This window comes from Capsaspora owczarzaki (genome assembly GCF_000151315.2).
Source record: "Capsaspora owczarzaki ATCC 30864 unplaced genomic scaffold supercont2.11, whole genome shotgun sequence".
Lineage (NCBI taxonomy): Eukaryota > Filasterea > Ministeriida > Capsasporidae > Capsaspora > Capsaspora owczarzaki.
In genome coordinates, this window is record NW_011887302.1 from 738,252 (window position 1) to 752,285 (window position 14,034).

Genomic DNA, 14,034 nt, shown 5'->3' on the forward strand with positions numbered 1-14,034 from the left:
TTTTCATTTCATTCATTTATTATTATTTTTTCCCAATAATTCTCAAAATGCGTTTGGCTTGGTTGCTGGCTGTGCTTTTGTTGGTTGGCCTCGTCGCTAGCCCTTTCGTCGTTGGTCAGTTCCAGCCACCCACCTTCCTCGTCATTCCCCCCCAAGCTCAGCACAACTTAGCTCAACACAACAACAGCAACACACGATCTCGCGTTGAAGAAGAAGCGCAAGAACAAGTCGAAAGGAAAAAAAAAAATGTGATCGCAGATCTTTTTTTTTTTTTTTTTTTTTTTTTGTGTGTGTGTTTCAATCATCCGCTTTCTCCTCCAGTCAGTCAGTCGAATCCGAGGCTGCGTTGCGTTTGAGCCAATCGCGTCAACATGCTGTGATGTTTCGTGATTTGCATACGCAGGTCGAACGCGACGCACTGACACCGCATTGCAAGCGAGAAGAGCGATGAATGATTTTCAACGGCTTTTTTTTTTTTTTTTTTTTTTTTTGGGATGTTGACGTGGTGCTGCGTTTACACTGAGTGCAGCGGGATCGGATCACTTTTTTTGTTCGCTCGGTGGCAATCCATCAATGGTGCGGTTGGCAACGAGAGGCTGCTGAGGTGGATGTCTTCAAATTTCGCCTTTCTGTCTGTTCCTTCTGGACGATCAAGTGCTCACTCGAAGATTCATTTTGTCCTCCTTTTGCGCTCACATCGTGACTTTGTGCCTTGTTGTGACAGTTCGCGCTCAGGACGTTGAAGATGAGACCGTCGTCGAAGGCGAGTCCGATGGCATTGTTGTAAGTCCGTTTGTTCGTCTCATTCGCCCAGACTGGCTTTGATCTTTTGGAGTCGACCTCATTGATTTTTTTTCTCTCTATTTCTCGTTCATCGCAGGACATCCCCGATGTTAACTTCTCGGAAGAGGAGTTCCGCATTGCTGGCCCTTCCCCCGACGTCAAGACTACCATTCTGTTTACCGAAACTCAAGACAACGGTGGGTTGCTTTTGGGATTGAATGCTGTCGCGTCTTGTTGCTGTTGTTTTTGCTTGTCGTCCATCCGCCCTCGACTCACATTGGAACAAACTCCCTCAATCCAGAATTCCCCGGCGGCGAGATTGTTCGCGCTCTCATCGGCGTCTCCAACACTGGCCTGAACGACATTACCGTCATTGGCGTTGTTGGCCAGTTCCGTCACCCCCAGGATCTCAAGCACATCAACCAGAACTTCACCGCCAAGGAGCTCGGCGTCAACGTCGTTGCCCAGACCCAGGCCTCGTTCGAGTATGTCTTCCGTCCCGAGTACGAGGCTCGCTCGCACTTCCTCATCCTGAACATCTACTACAACGACACGACTGGTGCCGAGTACGTCGACTCTGTCTTCAACAGCACTGTCACCGTCATTGAGGCCGACGAGCCCTTCCAAATCGAGACTCTGTACACCATTGTCACCCTGATTGCCCTCATTGGCGGCGGTGGTTTCTTCGCGTACCAGCAGCTTGCCCCTCAATCGGCCAAGAAGACCAAGAAGGTCACGGCTATCGAGACTGGCACTTCCAGCTCTGGCAGCAACGAATGGCTTTCCAACTTGAACACACAGCCAGTCGGCAAGAAGGTTCGCAAGTAAAAAAACAAAACAAGGAAAGTTTTAACGCAGCTTCCCCCCCAACCCAACCCCCCCTGTTTTTTTATTCCTTGCAGCGAAAGCTAAGGCAACCCATGATTGCATTCAGTTGTCAAGAATACACCAAACGTCTTTTCTATCTTTTGTAGATCTAGCAGCTCGGATAACGGATTTTTGAGTTTCATTTGCGTTTTGTCGAGCTCGTTATGGACGAAGCGGAGTACTTGCAAGGCGTGCAGCACATTCACGAACGAATGTTCAGCTTGTTTTCGCTTGCCTACACTGTCCTTTTCTTCTCTGAAGTCGTTCATCGCGCTGCTCCGAGTGAATTTTAACAAACGCATGTATTGAAAGGTGCGTGCATGTGTGTGTATGTGTATGTGTGAAAGGAGGCACCAATCAAACAAACACACAAACAAACAAACAAACAACAGGCACAAAATTTGGTTGGCATTTTGGCAGAGGTTGCCCAAAGAGTTGTTTTACACTGGGACAGTAATGTCACGCTTTTGAATGACTTGGTCAATGATTCCAAACTCCTTGGCCTCTTCGGGATTCATAAAGTAGTCGCGTTCGGTGGCATCCTCTGCAAACACAAAACCAAGAAACACGCGGAGATTCATCAGAAATGACCCTTGACCAGGAGCTTCACGATGACAAAAGCAAACATCACGAATGCGTACCAATGCGTTTCAGGGGCTGACCAGTGTGCTCAACATAGATTCGGTTCAGCATCTCGCGCATTTTCAGAATTTCGCGGGCTTGGATGGCAATGTCAGACGCTTGACCCTGAGCGCCACCCAGAGGTTGGTGAATCATGACACGAGCATGTGGGAGGATGAAGCGCTGCCCCTTGGCACCGGCGGCCAGAATCAAAGAGCCCATCGATGCTGCCTGACCCATGCAGATGGTCGACACTGGAGACTGGACGTACTGCATCGTGTCATAGATTGCCATGCCGGCCGTCACCACGCCACCGGGACTGTTGATGTACATGTGTATTGGCTTGAGTGGATTGTCGCCTTCAAGGAAGAGCAACTGGCCGACAATCACAGATGCCGTGGAATCGTCAATCTGGTGCGGGGAGCAAAAATTTGAGCAGGAGTGAGTACCGCTGACACCGTTCCACCTCCTACAAATCCAACCATAAGATGGTCATTTACAGGTCCCATGAGACAGATGATGCGTTCTCGCAGCAATCGTGAGAACAGATCAAACCAGCGCTCCGATTTGCCCTATAACAGCATTCGATCTCAGTGAGTTCCGACAGTCTTGGTCAACCCAGAATTCAATGCCATCAACAAAAAACCCCAGGTTGCAGACGCAATGCTTGAACGCGCTTCGCCAGACAGTCCGTTCAGCCTCGGGTCTGATTGATGACGAGTAGGAGACCAAGAGCCAAGAACGAATTCTGTTACCGTGTTTTCGACCACCGTCGGGATGACACCTGCGCCCACCGTCGGCGAGGCGTACGAGTAGAAGGGCGATCCTGCAGAAGAGGACTTGGCCACCATCGGCGACAGGCTGCTCGTTGCGGCCAGAACGGAGGAAAGCGCGGCTGCTGCTGGTGCTTGCGCGACCGCGCTGTGCACGGCGGCCTGGGCATTTGAAGAAGAGTCATACAGATTCAAACAACGGAAATTGAGAGAGGGGGAACTTTTGGTCTGGAGCAGCAGAAGCGGAGGCTCAAACCTGAACGAGATGCTGGAATCGGCTCATCGACTCTGGATGAAGTGCAAATACAGGGACTGTGCGTCAATGCGTTCATCACAAGTGTAGCTAGATACATTGAGAGAGAGTACATGCATGAAATGACCATGGATTGATGCGACATCATCAAAACGAGCGTTTGGCTTGACTTTCGAAAAAAAAAAAAAAGGTGTCTATTCACAAAGCATTAGATTTGCACAGCAAACAAACACTCAAAGACCACAAAAGAGCTACATTTGCATGTTTGCTAAAACGGCAAAAGGGGAAGAGCTGAGCCCCCCCAAAACAACGCGAGCTCGTTTAAGCAAACTTGAGGCCAGAGATGGCAGACTCGAGAGCCTTGACATCCCAGTTGACAAGGCGACCGTCAGAGCCAGTGGTGGTGAACTTGGTGACGCGGTCCTTGGTGCCAGCAAAGAGCGAAAGCTGGGTGATGGGGTTTTGGTGGACAGTGTCAAGGGCAGTCTCCTCACCCTCGGTGGCGCGGGTGTCGAGGTTGCGGAACTTGGACATGGCGTTGCCCTCGACGGCAGCCTTCTTGACGGCGTGGTCGAGCTTGTTGACAAACTTGGGGGTGCCCGACGAGACGTCCCAGAGAGCGGGGTAGTACTCAAAGCCGGCCGTGATGATCGAGTTCTCGGACGCCCAGAGCAGGGTGACGTAGGGGAGGGTCGAGAAGGTGACAGTCTTGGGCTCGGTGGCGTCGCCAGCCTCGACGACAGAGATGCTCGAGTTGTGGCTGACCCAGGCGAGACGGTTGCCGGAGGGCGAGAAGGCGACCGAGTGAACCCAGCCACCAGGGCCGTGCGAGAGCTCGCGGACGCAGTCGCCAAAGGCGTTCTTGCCACCCCAAGGAGTGGGCTGGGGCTTTTCGTCGACGCCCTTGATGCCGGCAAAGAAGATGCGCGTCTTAAAGTCGGACGAGCCGGCAGCCAGCAGGACGTTGTTGGGGTGCCAGTCGAGGGTCAGGACGGTGGAGCGGATGGGCTTCTTGATGTGCTTGCTGACCCACCAGTCGTGCTCAGCCTCAAAGTAGCAGATTGAGATGAGGCGGGCGCCCGAGGCGACGGCAAACTTGTCCTCCTTGGGGGACCAGCGGACAAAGGTGGCCGCGCGGTTGATGCGCAGGATGACAAGAGAGGGCTTCCACTCGTTGTCGGTGATCGTCCACACGTAGGCGTTGCGATCGGCGCCGCACGAGACAATGCGGTTGGTGTTGGCAGCCCAGTCGAGCGACGTCACACGCTGGTCGTGGCCGGTGAGGACCTGCGACTTGACCCAGGTGTTGCCCTCCTTCTTGTAGATGTGGATTTCGTGGTTGTTGGGCGAGAAGGCCAGCTGCGAGCGGTCCTTGTTCCAGGCATGGCACGAGATGGGCTCCGACAGAAGGTGGTGCGGTTCCGACATTGTTGGCTTGAGAGCTTTTGTTTTGGCTTTGTTTTAGAAAGACACTGGTTTTGAATGGATGTTTGACAGCGGACTCTGGCCAGTCAACACTGCGCTTTGAGTTTTGGCAATCCTAGAAATACCAAACAAAAAAAAAAAAAAAAAAAAAAAAAAAGTGAGTGAAATTTGAAAAAGGAAATGTTTGGGTTCAAAAAAATAAAAAATAAATAAAAATAAAATAAAACAGAATGAAGTTTGAGTTTACAGCGAGCGACATTGACGACAGGGACAGCGACACACACACACACCCGGCGGGCGAGCGAGCGCAACAAGATCGGCAGTGAGTAAGTGATGGACGGGGCGTGGGGGAGTCGGATGAACAGCAGAAGGAAGAAACCAGCGAAAAGAATGGCAAAAAAAAAAAAAAGAAACGATCTTTGGATTGTTGCGGCTTGCTTTTCACAGCGAGCTGCTGCTGCAGTCAGCTGAACGAGGGAGAAGAGCAATGCGAAACAGACACAAGGCAAACTGTGTTAAGGCAGGCGAGATGAGGGAAGAAGAAGAAGAAGAAGAAGAAGAAGTGGAGGATGGAAAAAAAAATAAAAAAAAAAGAGCAAGAAAGCAAACAAAAACTGATGGAAAAACTGATGGAAGAATTACAACGCAAAACGAAAAGAAACATACAAAAAGTTTGGAGTGAATTTGTATTGAATTTGTATTGAATTTGGAAGTGGAACTGAAATCGACTTTTGGCTGCAGACTTGTTGATTGTCGCATTGATGAGATGAAAAAAATGTTCATTTCTGAGCGAGATTGTTTTTTTTTGGTCTCAGTTTTGATTTTCTTTGTTTGACTGTTCTCGCTGTTCAGGTTGCCAATGCTTGCTTTTGACTGATGACGCTTTTTCGCTCCAACCTCTGTCGCTCTTCCTCGTTCTGCCAAACCTCCCTCTCTTTCCTCTCAAATTACAACAAACCAATCCCTCGTGGCTCGACTCTATTGTGCGATAGCGGCTGTTGTTTTGAGGGGGAGGGGCTGGTGCGTCCACCTCGCTAAACCCTATTTCGCTGTGCCGCTCTTCTCTTCCCTCTCTCTCTCACTCCATCGCCGCCCTTTCTCCTGCTGTTACAACCCTTTGATGTTGCTGACTTTTACTTCTCTTTCTATCTCGGCCCGTGCTCACTGCAAACCCCATCCGCGTGTCCGTTTTGTGTCAGAACAGCCAAAAAAAAAAGCCTCAAAAAGCCGAAAATGATGACCAACTCCGACAGTTGCGGCGAACTGGTCGCTGTGCCGAGCCCGCCGCCGCCGTCTGCGCTGGCGTCTGGAGTTGCGCTGTCGAACGCACTGGTGTCGTCGCTGCCGAGTCTGGCGGAGGCAACTCCCGCTGCAAGTACTCCAACAGCGACGACGACGAGCGAGGAAACTACCGACACCAACCAGGCTGTCTCAGCCAGCCTTCCCGCGCATAGTCCCGGGCCCGGTGCCGATGAGGAAACCGGACCCGTCGTTTCGATTGCCAGCATGATGAACGAGTACGAGTCGCGTATTGCTCGAGAAGTGCTCAAGTGGGAGCGCGACACGTTGCACGAGGTCCACCAGAGCCACAAATCTAAGAAGAAGCTCGAACAAGCTGTTGCCGCAACCCCGCCGAGAACGGCAACTCCTACGCCCTCTCCCGCTCCGGCCACCACAGCCGACGCCGACAGTGCCAAGGCTGCACAACCAGGAGCCGCCACGTCCTGGTGGGATTGGTTGACTGGCTCGAGCGCCATTTCTCAGATGACGACCAACGCCATTTATGACTGGTACGTATTGCGATGCAGGGAGGCCGTTGACACGGAAGGTTTTGTGAGACAAGTGCCCGATTTCTTGTTGCGACCGCACACTAACGCCTCTGCCGATTTGATTGCGTTTTCTTTTTTGCTGTTTGCCCCATTTTCATCCCACTCGTAGCCTCGTGAGAATCGAATCGCTGGCCCTCGACACCGTCTCCCTCGACGCGCTGCAGCACAACATGATGACGTTTGCAGCGCGCAGCGGCTTGGCGGAAAGCATTCACTCGCCTGCAGAGTTTGACCTGTTTACGCTCCAGCAGCTGGACGAGCTGGCTGCCACTTACGCGTCCCCGTCGTACCTGGCGTCGTTCATCCAAGGCGCTGGTCTCGGCCTTGGCGGGCTGCTCTTCATGACGGCAGACATTCCCCTGCTGATTGCGCTGAACTGCCGCGTTCTCGCTCAGCTCGGCTACATTTATGGCGGCCAGTACTACGCCAAGCCCGCCGTCGTTCTGCACCTGTTTGTGTCTTCGTGCTCCTCCATGCTTGCGGAAGCCCAAGACGATGCTGTGCGTGCACACAGCGCCGCCCACGATCTTGTTAGCGAGTGGCAGCGTCGTGTTTCGCTCGAGACGCTTCGCAAGGACGTCATTACCGATGTGGAGAAGGGCGTTGTCACTGAGGTGATCAAGAATGTGAGTAGCCCGTGTTTCGTTTTCTTTTGTGCGGCGATTGCAATTCCTGTGATGCCGAAACTCATTTGTCATTGTCGCTTGCTTTCCTTCCCTTCCATTCCCTTCCCTTCCCTTCCCTTTGCCCCCATCCTTCCCACAAACAGATTTCAATCTTCCTGGCGGCCCACTTTGCAAAGAGCAAGCTCCTCCAGCTCATCCCTGTTGTGGGTGGCGCTGTGGGAGCAGGGTCAAACTACTTTTTCACCGCAACGTGCGTGCGCAACGCGCAGATGACGCTCCGTCGTCAGTACCTTGACCGCCGTTTCGGAATGGCGGCTGTGCACGCGTGTCTGGACGCCCAAGACGACGAGGCGTTTGCATGGACGCTTGTCGATCACGCCGAAGACGATGGCGATTTTGACGAGTTTGCAAAGTCGCCGTCGCCGGATGAATTTGTGTCGACAACCAGCGGCCAAGGGCTGCTTGTGCATGATGTGGCGATCGAGCAAACGGAAGACGAGGAGGCAGCTCGCATTGCGCTCTCCTTGAGCATGCAGCGTGTGTCGGACTTGGAGCACCATCCGCTGATGGGCGTGCCGGCGCTGTCCGAGCTCCCTGCGCATTCCGCCCGCACTCACAAGGGTGGCTCTACATCGTCCGGCTTGTCTGCGAGCTATCTTTCCGCCACTCAGTCTTCTTCTTCGACGTCGACCGGGACCTCCACGGCCTCCACCCCGTCCTCCTCCAGGCCCCCGATGACTGGTGACGAGCATCCCTTGACCTTTTCATTCTCAGGCGTGTCGGAAGAGAACTGGAAGAGCTTTAACGATGAGATTGATCACGGCGAAGTGAATCAAGCAGCGGCTGCTCGCATCGATGCCGCGTTGACCGAGCAGCTCATGTAACGATGAGTTGAAACGCAGTCATGTAAAGTTCACGGATTCTCGCTCTGTTCGTTCCGTCTGTTCTTTTTGTTGTGTGTGTGTGTGTGTGTGTGTGTGTGTGTGTGTGTGTGTTTGGGCTGTACCGTCTGAACTGTATTGTTGATGTACTCTACATTTGTTGTTGTCAAATGAGTGGCTCTGCTGCCACCATCAGTAAATGGAAAAAAAGACAAACCACAAACAAAACACAAAGAGAACAGTTTCTGAATGCGTTTGATTCAACACAAAGAAGCACAGGGGCATCCCGCTTCTGCTCTGCACGACTAAACCGATTGCGAATTGGAGGCATCCGCGGGCTCGACCGAGACGACGTGTGCGCCCAACTCGACTGGGTGGGTCACGTAAATCTTGCCGGGCATGTTGTGTGCGCGCGCGGCAGCAAGCATGGCGTCGCTGACCTCCTTCTCTTTGCGCTCATCGCTCCGTTGCACATAGACGTCGCCGCGACGGCCGCTCGTGAGTGCCAAAATGGTCGAGCCAGCGCCCGAGAGGAATGCTCCATGCGCGCCTGCCGCAATCGCCTGCCACACGAACAAACAACAAAGCGTCGCGAGACAGTTAGGAGGCTGGGAAGTAAAAAAAAAAGGCTGCGTGGCGCTTTCAATCGTACAGCATCAATGACGGGGAAGAGCACGGGCATAATTCCACTGCGCTGAGGCTGGTGCAGCGCATCGCGAGTAGCCTCTTGCAGCTTGTCGAGACGACCAGTGTTGAATGCGTGCACGAGCATGGCCGCCCGGCCGATATTGAACACTGCCTCGGATCGCTGAATCTGGGAACGAGGAGCGATGATCAAACACACAAACCACTCAGTCATCATAGTGTTTCAACAGCGATCAAGCCCAAGCAAATGCAGTGAAAAGGCATCAACAACGGAGACTGTTAGCAGAGCCTTACTGTGGGAAGGAGAACTGCGCGAGCCGTTGCAGTTTCCATTGGCGTGTCGGGAACAAACAGCACCGCCTGCAGACCGTGCGGCACACTCACACGCGTGCTCATCCATCGTCGTCCAGTATGAACGCCAATTTGCAAGCCGCCATAAATGCACGGGGCCACGTTGTCTGGGTGTCCTTCGAGATCTGTGAGAAGCATCCCAATTTGTGTTTGAGAGCCGAGTTCACACTGCACAATGTTGAAAGAGAAGCAAGAACGACAGACATCTTACCCGCGGCAATGTTCAACAGTTCTTCGTCCTGCTGCACCGAGAGCTCTGAAACGCGGGATTTCATGTCGAAAGATTAGGACTTGTTTAGTTTCGCAATGCAGGCAGTGTCGAGCTCGACCATCATACACTATCCACTACATACCGTGCCCTGCCAACGTCAGTCCCGCTAGCAGCCCTGCAACGATCGCCGCAGACGAGCTGCCGAGACCGCGAGCGAACGGGATGGCATTTTTGAGCACATACGACAAGGTCGGGGTCGTCTGTCGTAGCAGTATCACGCACACCCAACAAAAAAGGTCAATCAGCACTTGATTTGATGCTTGTTTGAAGTAATGGAGCAACATTGGAGCAGCATTGACAATCCAAAAACCGACCTTGCCAGCAATCCGGAACGCGGCCTCAACGCCAACGACAACCTGGGTTCCACAAGTCACAAGTGCGGCAAACACAGAGTAAGAAATACAATCAATAGTCCATTTTACAATGAATATTTGTCCGAGTCACTCAGTTCTGAGAAAACTCGGATACGCTTGGTAACTTGCCAGGTTTGAGGCGTCTCGCGGCAGTTCGGCCTGCCCTTCGCCGATAATCTCCATTGCAAAGGCGTCGCTTCGCTCGACAATCAGCTCGTTGAAGATGCCGAGCGCCATGCCTGCCAGATTCAATGATGATCACGATCAGCTTGCTGCGGTCATATCAATTGGTCGCCCTCCCTTTGCGCTCCTCGACATCCACGCACAGCCGCCGTCCGCCCAATTGCAAGGGGAAACAATGCTCGGGCTCACCGATGCAGTCAAAGCCGGGACCCATGTTGGCTGTCGTCGCAGGGACGCGCACAACGACGCGGTTTCGCTCAACTGGCATAGTATTGGAATCAAACGACGAAAGGACTGAAACGATTCTGAGACTCCCATTTCGGTTGAGAAAAAGTAAAACATCGAATCTGTCCATCGGTCTATTGTCGCAGGTCGCAGCAGCAGAGAGAATCAAGAGAGAATCAGCTCAAAGAACAGCTTAAAAACCGGCAAACGCTGAGCCGGTCTCAGAATTGATACAACCTTGCCCGGAACATTACCCGAGTCACTAATGAAGCATGCCTGATTGTATGCGGAGGTATCTTGAGCTCAGTACTACCTGGTACTGTGAGATTGAATTCACTACTGTACCTCCGAGCACTCATCGTGCGTCCCAGGTCAATCACCACCATCACCACCATCATCACCATCACTATCACCATGATCATCCATCCATCAATTTCCTACTGTTCACTGACTCACTGACTCACTCTCTTTTCCTCCCCCCCCAAATGGTTGGCATCACGTACTCGAGCACGCGCGGCGGCGATCAGCATCTCGGCTTCCGCGAGACTGTCATGCGCGGACTCGCGAGCGACGGCGGCCTGTTTGTTCCAGACGAGGTCAGTGATGACAGAGATCCAATCCAGAGCATTGTGATATGGGTGATACGCGGGGTGTGGCGTTGGGGTTAGAGGGTTGGAGGGTTGTCGGTGATTGTGAGATTGAGGCCGACTGTGACCTTGCATCTCAACTCAACATGCATACTCGTTTTGTTGGGGGTTTGTCTATATGTATGTATATTGTGCGCGACAGATCCCAGTCATTGACGCTGCGACGCTGGCAGAGTGGAGCAAGCTCGACTTTGGATTGCTCGCGGTTCAAGTCATCAAGCGGTTTGTCCATCCAGACAACGACAAGCTCGACGACGCCACTCTCACTGAGCTGGTTGAGCGCAGCTTTGGCACGTCGTTCACATCCCCGAAAGTGACCCCGTTGGTCGAGGTAAAGCCAACGATCAGAATCTTCATCCACAACCACATCCTTCGATAACAGGACCGAACAATGTGCTGGAATATGCACGCAGATAATGTCCTAACATCTATGCTTGGGGGGGGTAGGCTTCGGAAGATGGCGCCTTGTCCGTGCTCGAGCTTTTCCATGGACCGACATTCGCGTTCAAGGACGTTGCGCTGCAATTCTTGGGAAATCTGTTTGAGCACTTTTTGACCACCACGCCGGGTGCTCGACCAATCACCGTCCTTGGTGCAACCAGCGGGGACACTGGAAGCGCCGCCATCTATGGACTGCGCGGCCGGAAGAATGTCCAAGTGTTCATTCTCTACCCGACCGGCAAAGTCGCGCATGTTCAAGAAAAGCAAATGACCACCGTCGACGACCCGAACGTCCACTGCATCTCGGTCGCAGGCACGTTCGACGATTGTCAAGACATTGTCAAGGAGCTCTTCAACAACCCCGTGTTTCGCGAAAAGCACAATCTTGCAGCCATCAACTCGATCAACTGGGCCAGGATTCTCGCGCAGATTGTCTACTACTTTTCCGCATACTTTCAGCTTCAAGCTGCTCACCCTGAGCGCGCGGGTAGCAAGGGTGAGGTTGCTCTTGTTCATTTTTTGTCTATTCGTCTCGTTTGTTGTTCTTTTGTTGTTAGATTACTCACGTCGGCCTTGCACGAATCCTTCAACAGTCGTCTTTTCTGTTCCTACTGGCAACTTTGGCGACGTGCTAGCTGGCTATTATGCCAAGCGAATGTAAGACTGAGCCATCTCCCGCTTGGTGCAATGATGGAGAACTTCTAGAAAGGAGATCAGTTGAACTCATGATCTAATCATCCTGGTTAGGGGTTTGCCAATCCACAAGCTGATCGTGGCAACCAACGCGAACGACATTCTTCACCGGTTCTTTGCGACTGGCGACTACTCGCGCAAGAATGTTGTCGAGACCTACGCTCCCTCGATGGACATTCAGGTTGGGCATTCGAATCTTGCTGGTGTCATACGCTATAGTAACCCCGCACTGACATCTGAGATTGTCACGCCAATCAGGTTTCCAGCAACTTTGAGCGCTACTTGTTCTACTTGGCTGGCCAAGACCCACGTCAAGTCGGAGCATGGATGGCTCAGTTGCGCGATAACGGCAAAATCGAGGTAGTTTGGAGAGAGACCTACGACGCCAACCAGATGCACTTCAATGACACTCAACCAGGATTTTGGGTTTTGTTTTTCTGAACCAAATCAGATTTCTCCCTCGCTTGTTCAAATCGCTCAGGGCGATTTTGACAGTTGCGCTGTGGGTCAAAGCGAGGTACGTAAAGTCACAATGAAGTTCAAAGTACTGAATTTTTTGGGCTTGAAGAGACTGACGCTTGCTTCGTTTCCAGATCATTGACATTATTCAACGCACTGCAAGCGCTCGCAAGTACATCCTTTGCCCTCACTCTGCCACCAGCTACGCCGCCTCGCTGCATTACCTGGAAAAGGTGGCCGATCGATCCAGGTACGGGATTTCACAAAACAGAGAACGAACGACCAAAAATGCGCAACAAACATCACTAACTTGCTCTTCCTCAATTTTTCCCCCTCTTACAGCACGTCGGTCATCTCCCTCGCAACTGCCCACCCAGCAAAGTTTTCGGATACGGTGAAGCAGGCCACCGGAGCACTGCCCGCGTTCCCTGCTGCGCTGGAAGCGATTCTTGACAAGCCAACCTCGTTTGTGACGTCGCCGGCGACTGCTGCCAGCATTGCTGCGATTCTCGATGACCATTGGCGAGGTTTGTAGTCGCTGATCTCCCATCGCTGGCTCAGACCTTCGATCGTGGCTGTCTGCTCATGACTGGCTATCGCTTGTTTTGATCAGCTCAAATGCGACAAGGCCTCGAGACATCCACTCATGAGCTTTTCGAAAAGTACTGCGGCCTCACTGACAAGACTGAACTTCGAGCGATTGCCACACGTGTGCAAAAGCAAGCACTCGAGGTATGCGTGTTTGTCTCGGACAAAGTTCATGATGGATTTGGTGCCATTTCATTCCTCTTGCTCCTCTCGTTGCCTATCGTTCTCAACTTTCAATCCGATGCCGTTTTGCGCAGGTGTTTCCCTATCGCTGCATCCAAGAAATGCGGTTTATGCTTCCGCGAATGCGTTTCCTTCCCTATTACAACCGCATCCTCGAAAATGTGGCCAACAAGAAGGTGTTGGACATTGGTTGCTGCATGGGCACTGATCTTCGGTAACCCGTGCGACTCTGTCATGTTTTGATGTGTTTGATGAGTTGACCAATTCGCTCACCGCGGCGCGCTCCTTTCCTTTTTTTCAGCCAACTCATCGTCGATGGCGCCAATCCTTCCAACCTCGTTGGTGTGGACGTGGCTGACGGCTTCTTTGCCCTTGGCCGCGAGCTGTTCAATGACGCTTCCAGGACACCTGCGCCGACCTTTGTGACTGCAAACGTCATGGAGCCCAGCGAACGCAGCCGCCTCCCATTCAACCAGTTTGACGTCGTGTATGCCGGCAGCTTGCTGCATCTGCTTGACGAGGCCACGGTTGTGACCATGATTCAGGCGGCGTTTGCCCTGGCTCGCCCTGGCGGAGTGTTTGTTGGCCGCAATGTCGGTCGGCTGAACGCGCCTGGCATGTTCCCCCGCCGCTCAACCCCGGCAAACGCACCCGAGCAGCTGCGCTATCTGCATACCGCCGACACCCTCAAGCAAGCGCTCTTGGCGGCAGGATTCTCGAAAGCGGAGGTTGTTTCCGGCCGCGAGAGCATGCTCGATCTGCACAGCGAGCGCGAGCGTGACGAGATGTGCTTTTTGTCCTTCTGTGCGGAGCGTTGAGCATTGTGCGTGTATGCGTGTGTGTATGTGTGTGTTTGGGTGGCATGTTTATGGAATCTGAGCGAATCCAGTTGTCAAAATTCGACCAATCTCGCAATTCAAACTTCTGACCAACGACC

The 14,034-nt window shown here is 52.6% G+C and overlaps 6 protein-coding genes across 6 annotated transcripts; 3 read left to right on the forward strand and 3 right to left on the reverse strand.

Moving 5' to 3' along the window:
• The first annotated feature begins 14 nt into the window (after window positions 1-14).
• Window positions 15-1,747, forward strand: CAOG_06441 (hypothetical protein). The gene is made up of 4 exons (XM_004345140.2): window positions 15-114; window positions 725-783; window positions 881-980; window positions 1,085-1,747. Exons 1-4 carry the CDS (start codon window positions 48-50, stop codon window positions 1,609-1,611), a joined length of 753 nt encoding a protein of 250 aa, XP_004345190.1. The 5' UTR covers window positions 15-47; the 3' UTR covers window positions 1,612-1,747.
• Window positions 1,748-1,933: 186 nt separating this feature from the next.
• On the reverse strand, window positions 1,934-3,349 carry CAOG_06442 (ATP-dependent Clp protease proteolytic subunit). Its single transcript, XM_004345141.2, has 5 exons — window positions 3,301-3,349; window positions 3,027-3,206; window positions 2,772-2,843; window positions 2,292-2,682; window positions 1,934-2,194 (listed from the first exon to the last, which is right to left on the reverse strand). Exons 1-5 carry the CDS (start codon window positions 3,325-3,327, stop codon window positions 2,091-2,093), a joined length of 774 nt encoding a protein of 257 aa, XP_004345191.1. The 5' UTR covers window positions 3,328-3,349; the 3' UTR covers window positions 1,934-2,090.
• A 75-nt stretch (window positions 3,350-3,424) lies between these two features.
• CAOG_06443 (hypothetical protein) lies at window positions 3,425-4,837 on the reverse strand. The gene has a single exon (XM_004345142.2). The coding sequence runs from the start codon at window positions 4,723-4,725 to the stop codon at window positions 3,619-3,621; it is 1,107 nt and encodes a 368-aa protein (XP_004345192.1). The 5' UTR covers window positions 4,726-4,837; the 3' UTR covers window positions 3,425-3,618.
• A 703-nt stretch (window positions 4,838-5,540) lies between these two features.
• Window positions 5,541-8,166, forward strand: CAOG_06444 (hypothetical protein). Its single transcript, XM_004345143.2, has 4 exons — window positions 5,541-5,574; window positions 5,927-6,512; window positions 6,661-7,177; window positions 7,321-8,166. The coding sequence occupies exons 2-4, from the start codon at window positions 5,956-5,958 to the stop codon at window positions 8,059-8,061; spliced, it is 1,815 nt and encodes a 604-aa protein (XP_004345193.2). The 5' UTR covers window positions 5,541-5,574; window positions 5,927-5,955; the 3' UTR covers window positions 8,062-8,166.
• Window positions 8,167-8,186: 20 nt separating this feature from the next.
• Window positions 8,187-10,153, reverse strand: CAOG_06445 (homoserine kinase). Its single transcript, XM_004345144.2, has 8 exons — window positions 10,051-10,153; window positions 9,808-9,917; window positions 9,640-9,681; window positions 9,408-9,525; window positions 9,266-9,310; window positions 8,998-9,179; window positions 8,711-8,872; window positions 8,187-8,621 (listed from the first exon to the last, which is right to left on the reverse strand). Exons 1-8 carry the CDS (start codon window positions 10,127-10,129, stop codon window positions 8,364-8,366), a joined length of 996 nt encoding a protein of 331 aa, XP_004345194.2. The 5' UTR covers window positions 10,130-10,153; the 3' UTR covers window positions 8,187-8,363.
• Window positions 10,154-10,481: 328 nt separating this feature from the next.
• Window positions 10,482-14,023, forward strand: CAOG_06446 (threonine synthase). The gene is made up of 12 exons (XM_004345145.2): window positions 10,482-10,682; window positions 10,876-11,064; window positions 11,181-11,670; window positions 11,768-11,831; window positions 11,922-12,048; window positions 12,126-12,227; window positions 12,319-12,384; window positions 12,461-12,576; window positions 12,669-12,853; window positions 12,940-13,058; window positions 13,172-13,311; window positions 13,399-14,023. Exons 1-12 carry the CDS (start codon window positions 10,572-10,574, stop codon window positions 13,913-13,915), a joined length of 2,226 nt encoding a protein of 741 aa, XP_004345195.1. The 5' UTR covers window positions 10,482-10,571; the 3' UTR covers window positions 13,916-14,023.
• Window positions 14,024-14,034: the final 11 nt, after the last annotated feature.

Bases quoted from the DNA above. Each gene is read 5' to 3' on its own strand.
- CAOG_06441 (XM_004345140.2), top strand. From the start codon at position 48: ATGCGTTTGGCTTGGTTGCTGGCTGTGCTTTTGTTGGTTGGCCTCGTC. The intron at 115-724 runs GTCAGTTCCAGC...TTGTTGTGACAG, and splicing joins CGCTAGCCCTTTCGTCGTTG to TTCGCGCTCAGGACGTTGAA. The intron at 784-880 runs GTAAGTCCGTTT...CGTTCATCGCAG, and splicing joins GCGAGTCCGATGGCATTGTT to GACATCCCCGATGTTAACTT.
- CAOG_06443 (XM_004345142.2), bottom strand. From the start codon at position 4,725: ATGTCGGAACCGCACCACCTTCTGTCGGAGCCCATCTCGTGCCATGCC.
- CAOG_06442 (XM_004345141.2), bottom strand. From the start codon at position 3,327: ATGAGCCGATTCCAGCATCTCGTTCAG. The intron at 2,844-3,026 runs GTAACAGAATTC...ATGCTGTTATAG, and splicing joins CGACGGTGGTCGAAAACACG to GGCAAATCGGAGCGCTGGTT. The intron at 2,683-2,771 runs GTAAATGACCAT...TCCCCGCACCAG, and splicing joins TCATCTGTCTCATGGGACCT to ATTGACGATTCCACGGCATC.
- CAOG_06444 (XM_004345143.2), top strand. From the start codon at position 5,956: ATGATGACCAACTCCGACAGTTGCGGCGAACTGGTCGCTGTGCCGAGC. The intron at 6,513-6,660 runs GTACGTATTGCG...TCCCACTCGTAG, and splicing joins ACCAACGCCATTTATGACTG to CCTCGTGAGAATCGAATCGC. The intron at 7,178-7,320 runs GTGAGTAGCCCG...TCCCACAAACAG, and splicing joins TCACTGAGGTGATCAAGAAT to ATTTCAATCTTCCTGGCGGC.
- CAOG_06446 (XM_004345145.2), top strand. From the start codon at position 10,572: ATGGTTGGCATCACGTACTCGAGCACGCGCGGCGGCGATCAGCATCTC. The intron at 10,683-10,875 runs GTCAGTGATGAC...TGTGCGCGACAG, and splicing joins GCCTGTTTGTTCCAGACGAG to ATCCCAGTCATTGACGCTGC. The intron at 13,312-13,398 runs GTAACCCGTGCG...CCTTTTTTTCAG, and splicing joins TGCATGGGCACTGATCTTCG to CCAACTCATCGTCGATGGCG.
- CAOG_06445 (XM_004345144.2), bottom strand. From the start codon at position 10,129: ATGCCAGTTGAGCGAAACCGCGTCGTTGTGCGCGTCCCTGCGACGACA. The intron at 9,682-9,807 runs GCAAGTTACCAA...TGTGGAACCCAG, and splicing joins CGCGAGACGCCTCAAACCTG to GTTGTCGTTGGCGTTGAGGC. The intron at 9,180-9,265 runs GTAAGATGTCTG...TGCTTCTCACAG, and splicing joins ACTGTTGAACATTGCCGCGG to ATCTCGAAGGACACCCAGAC.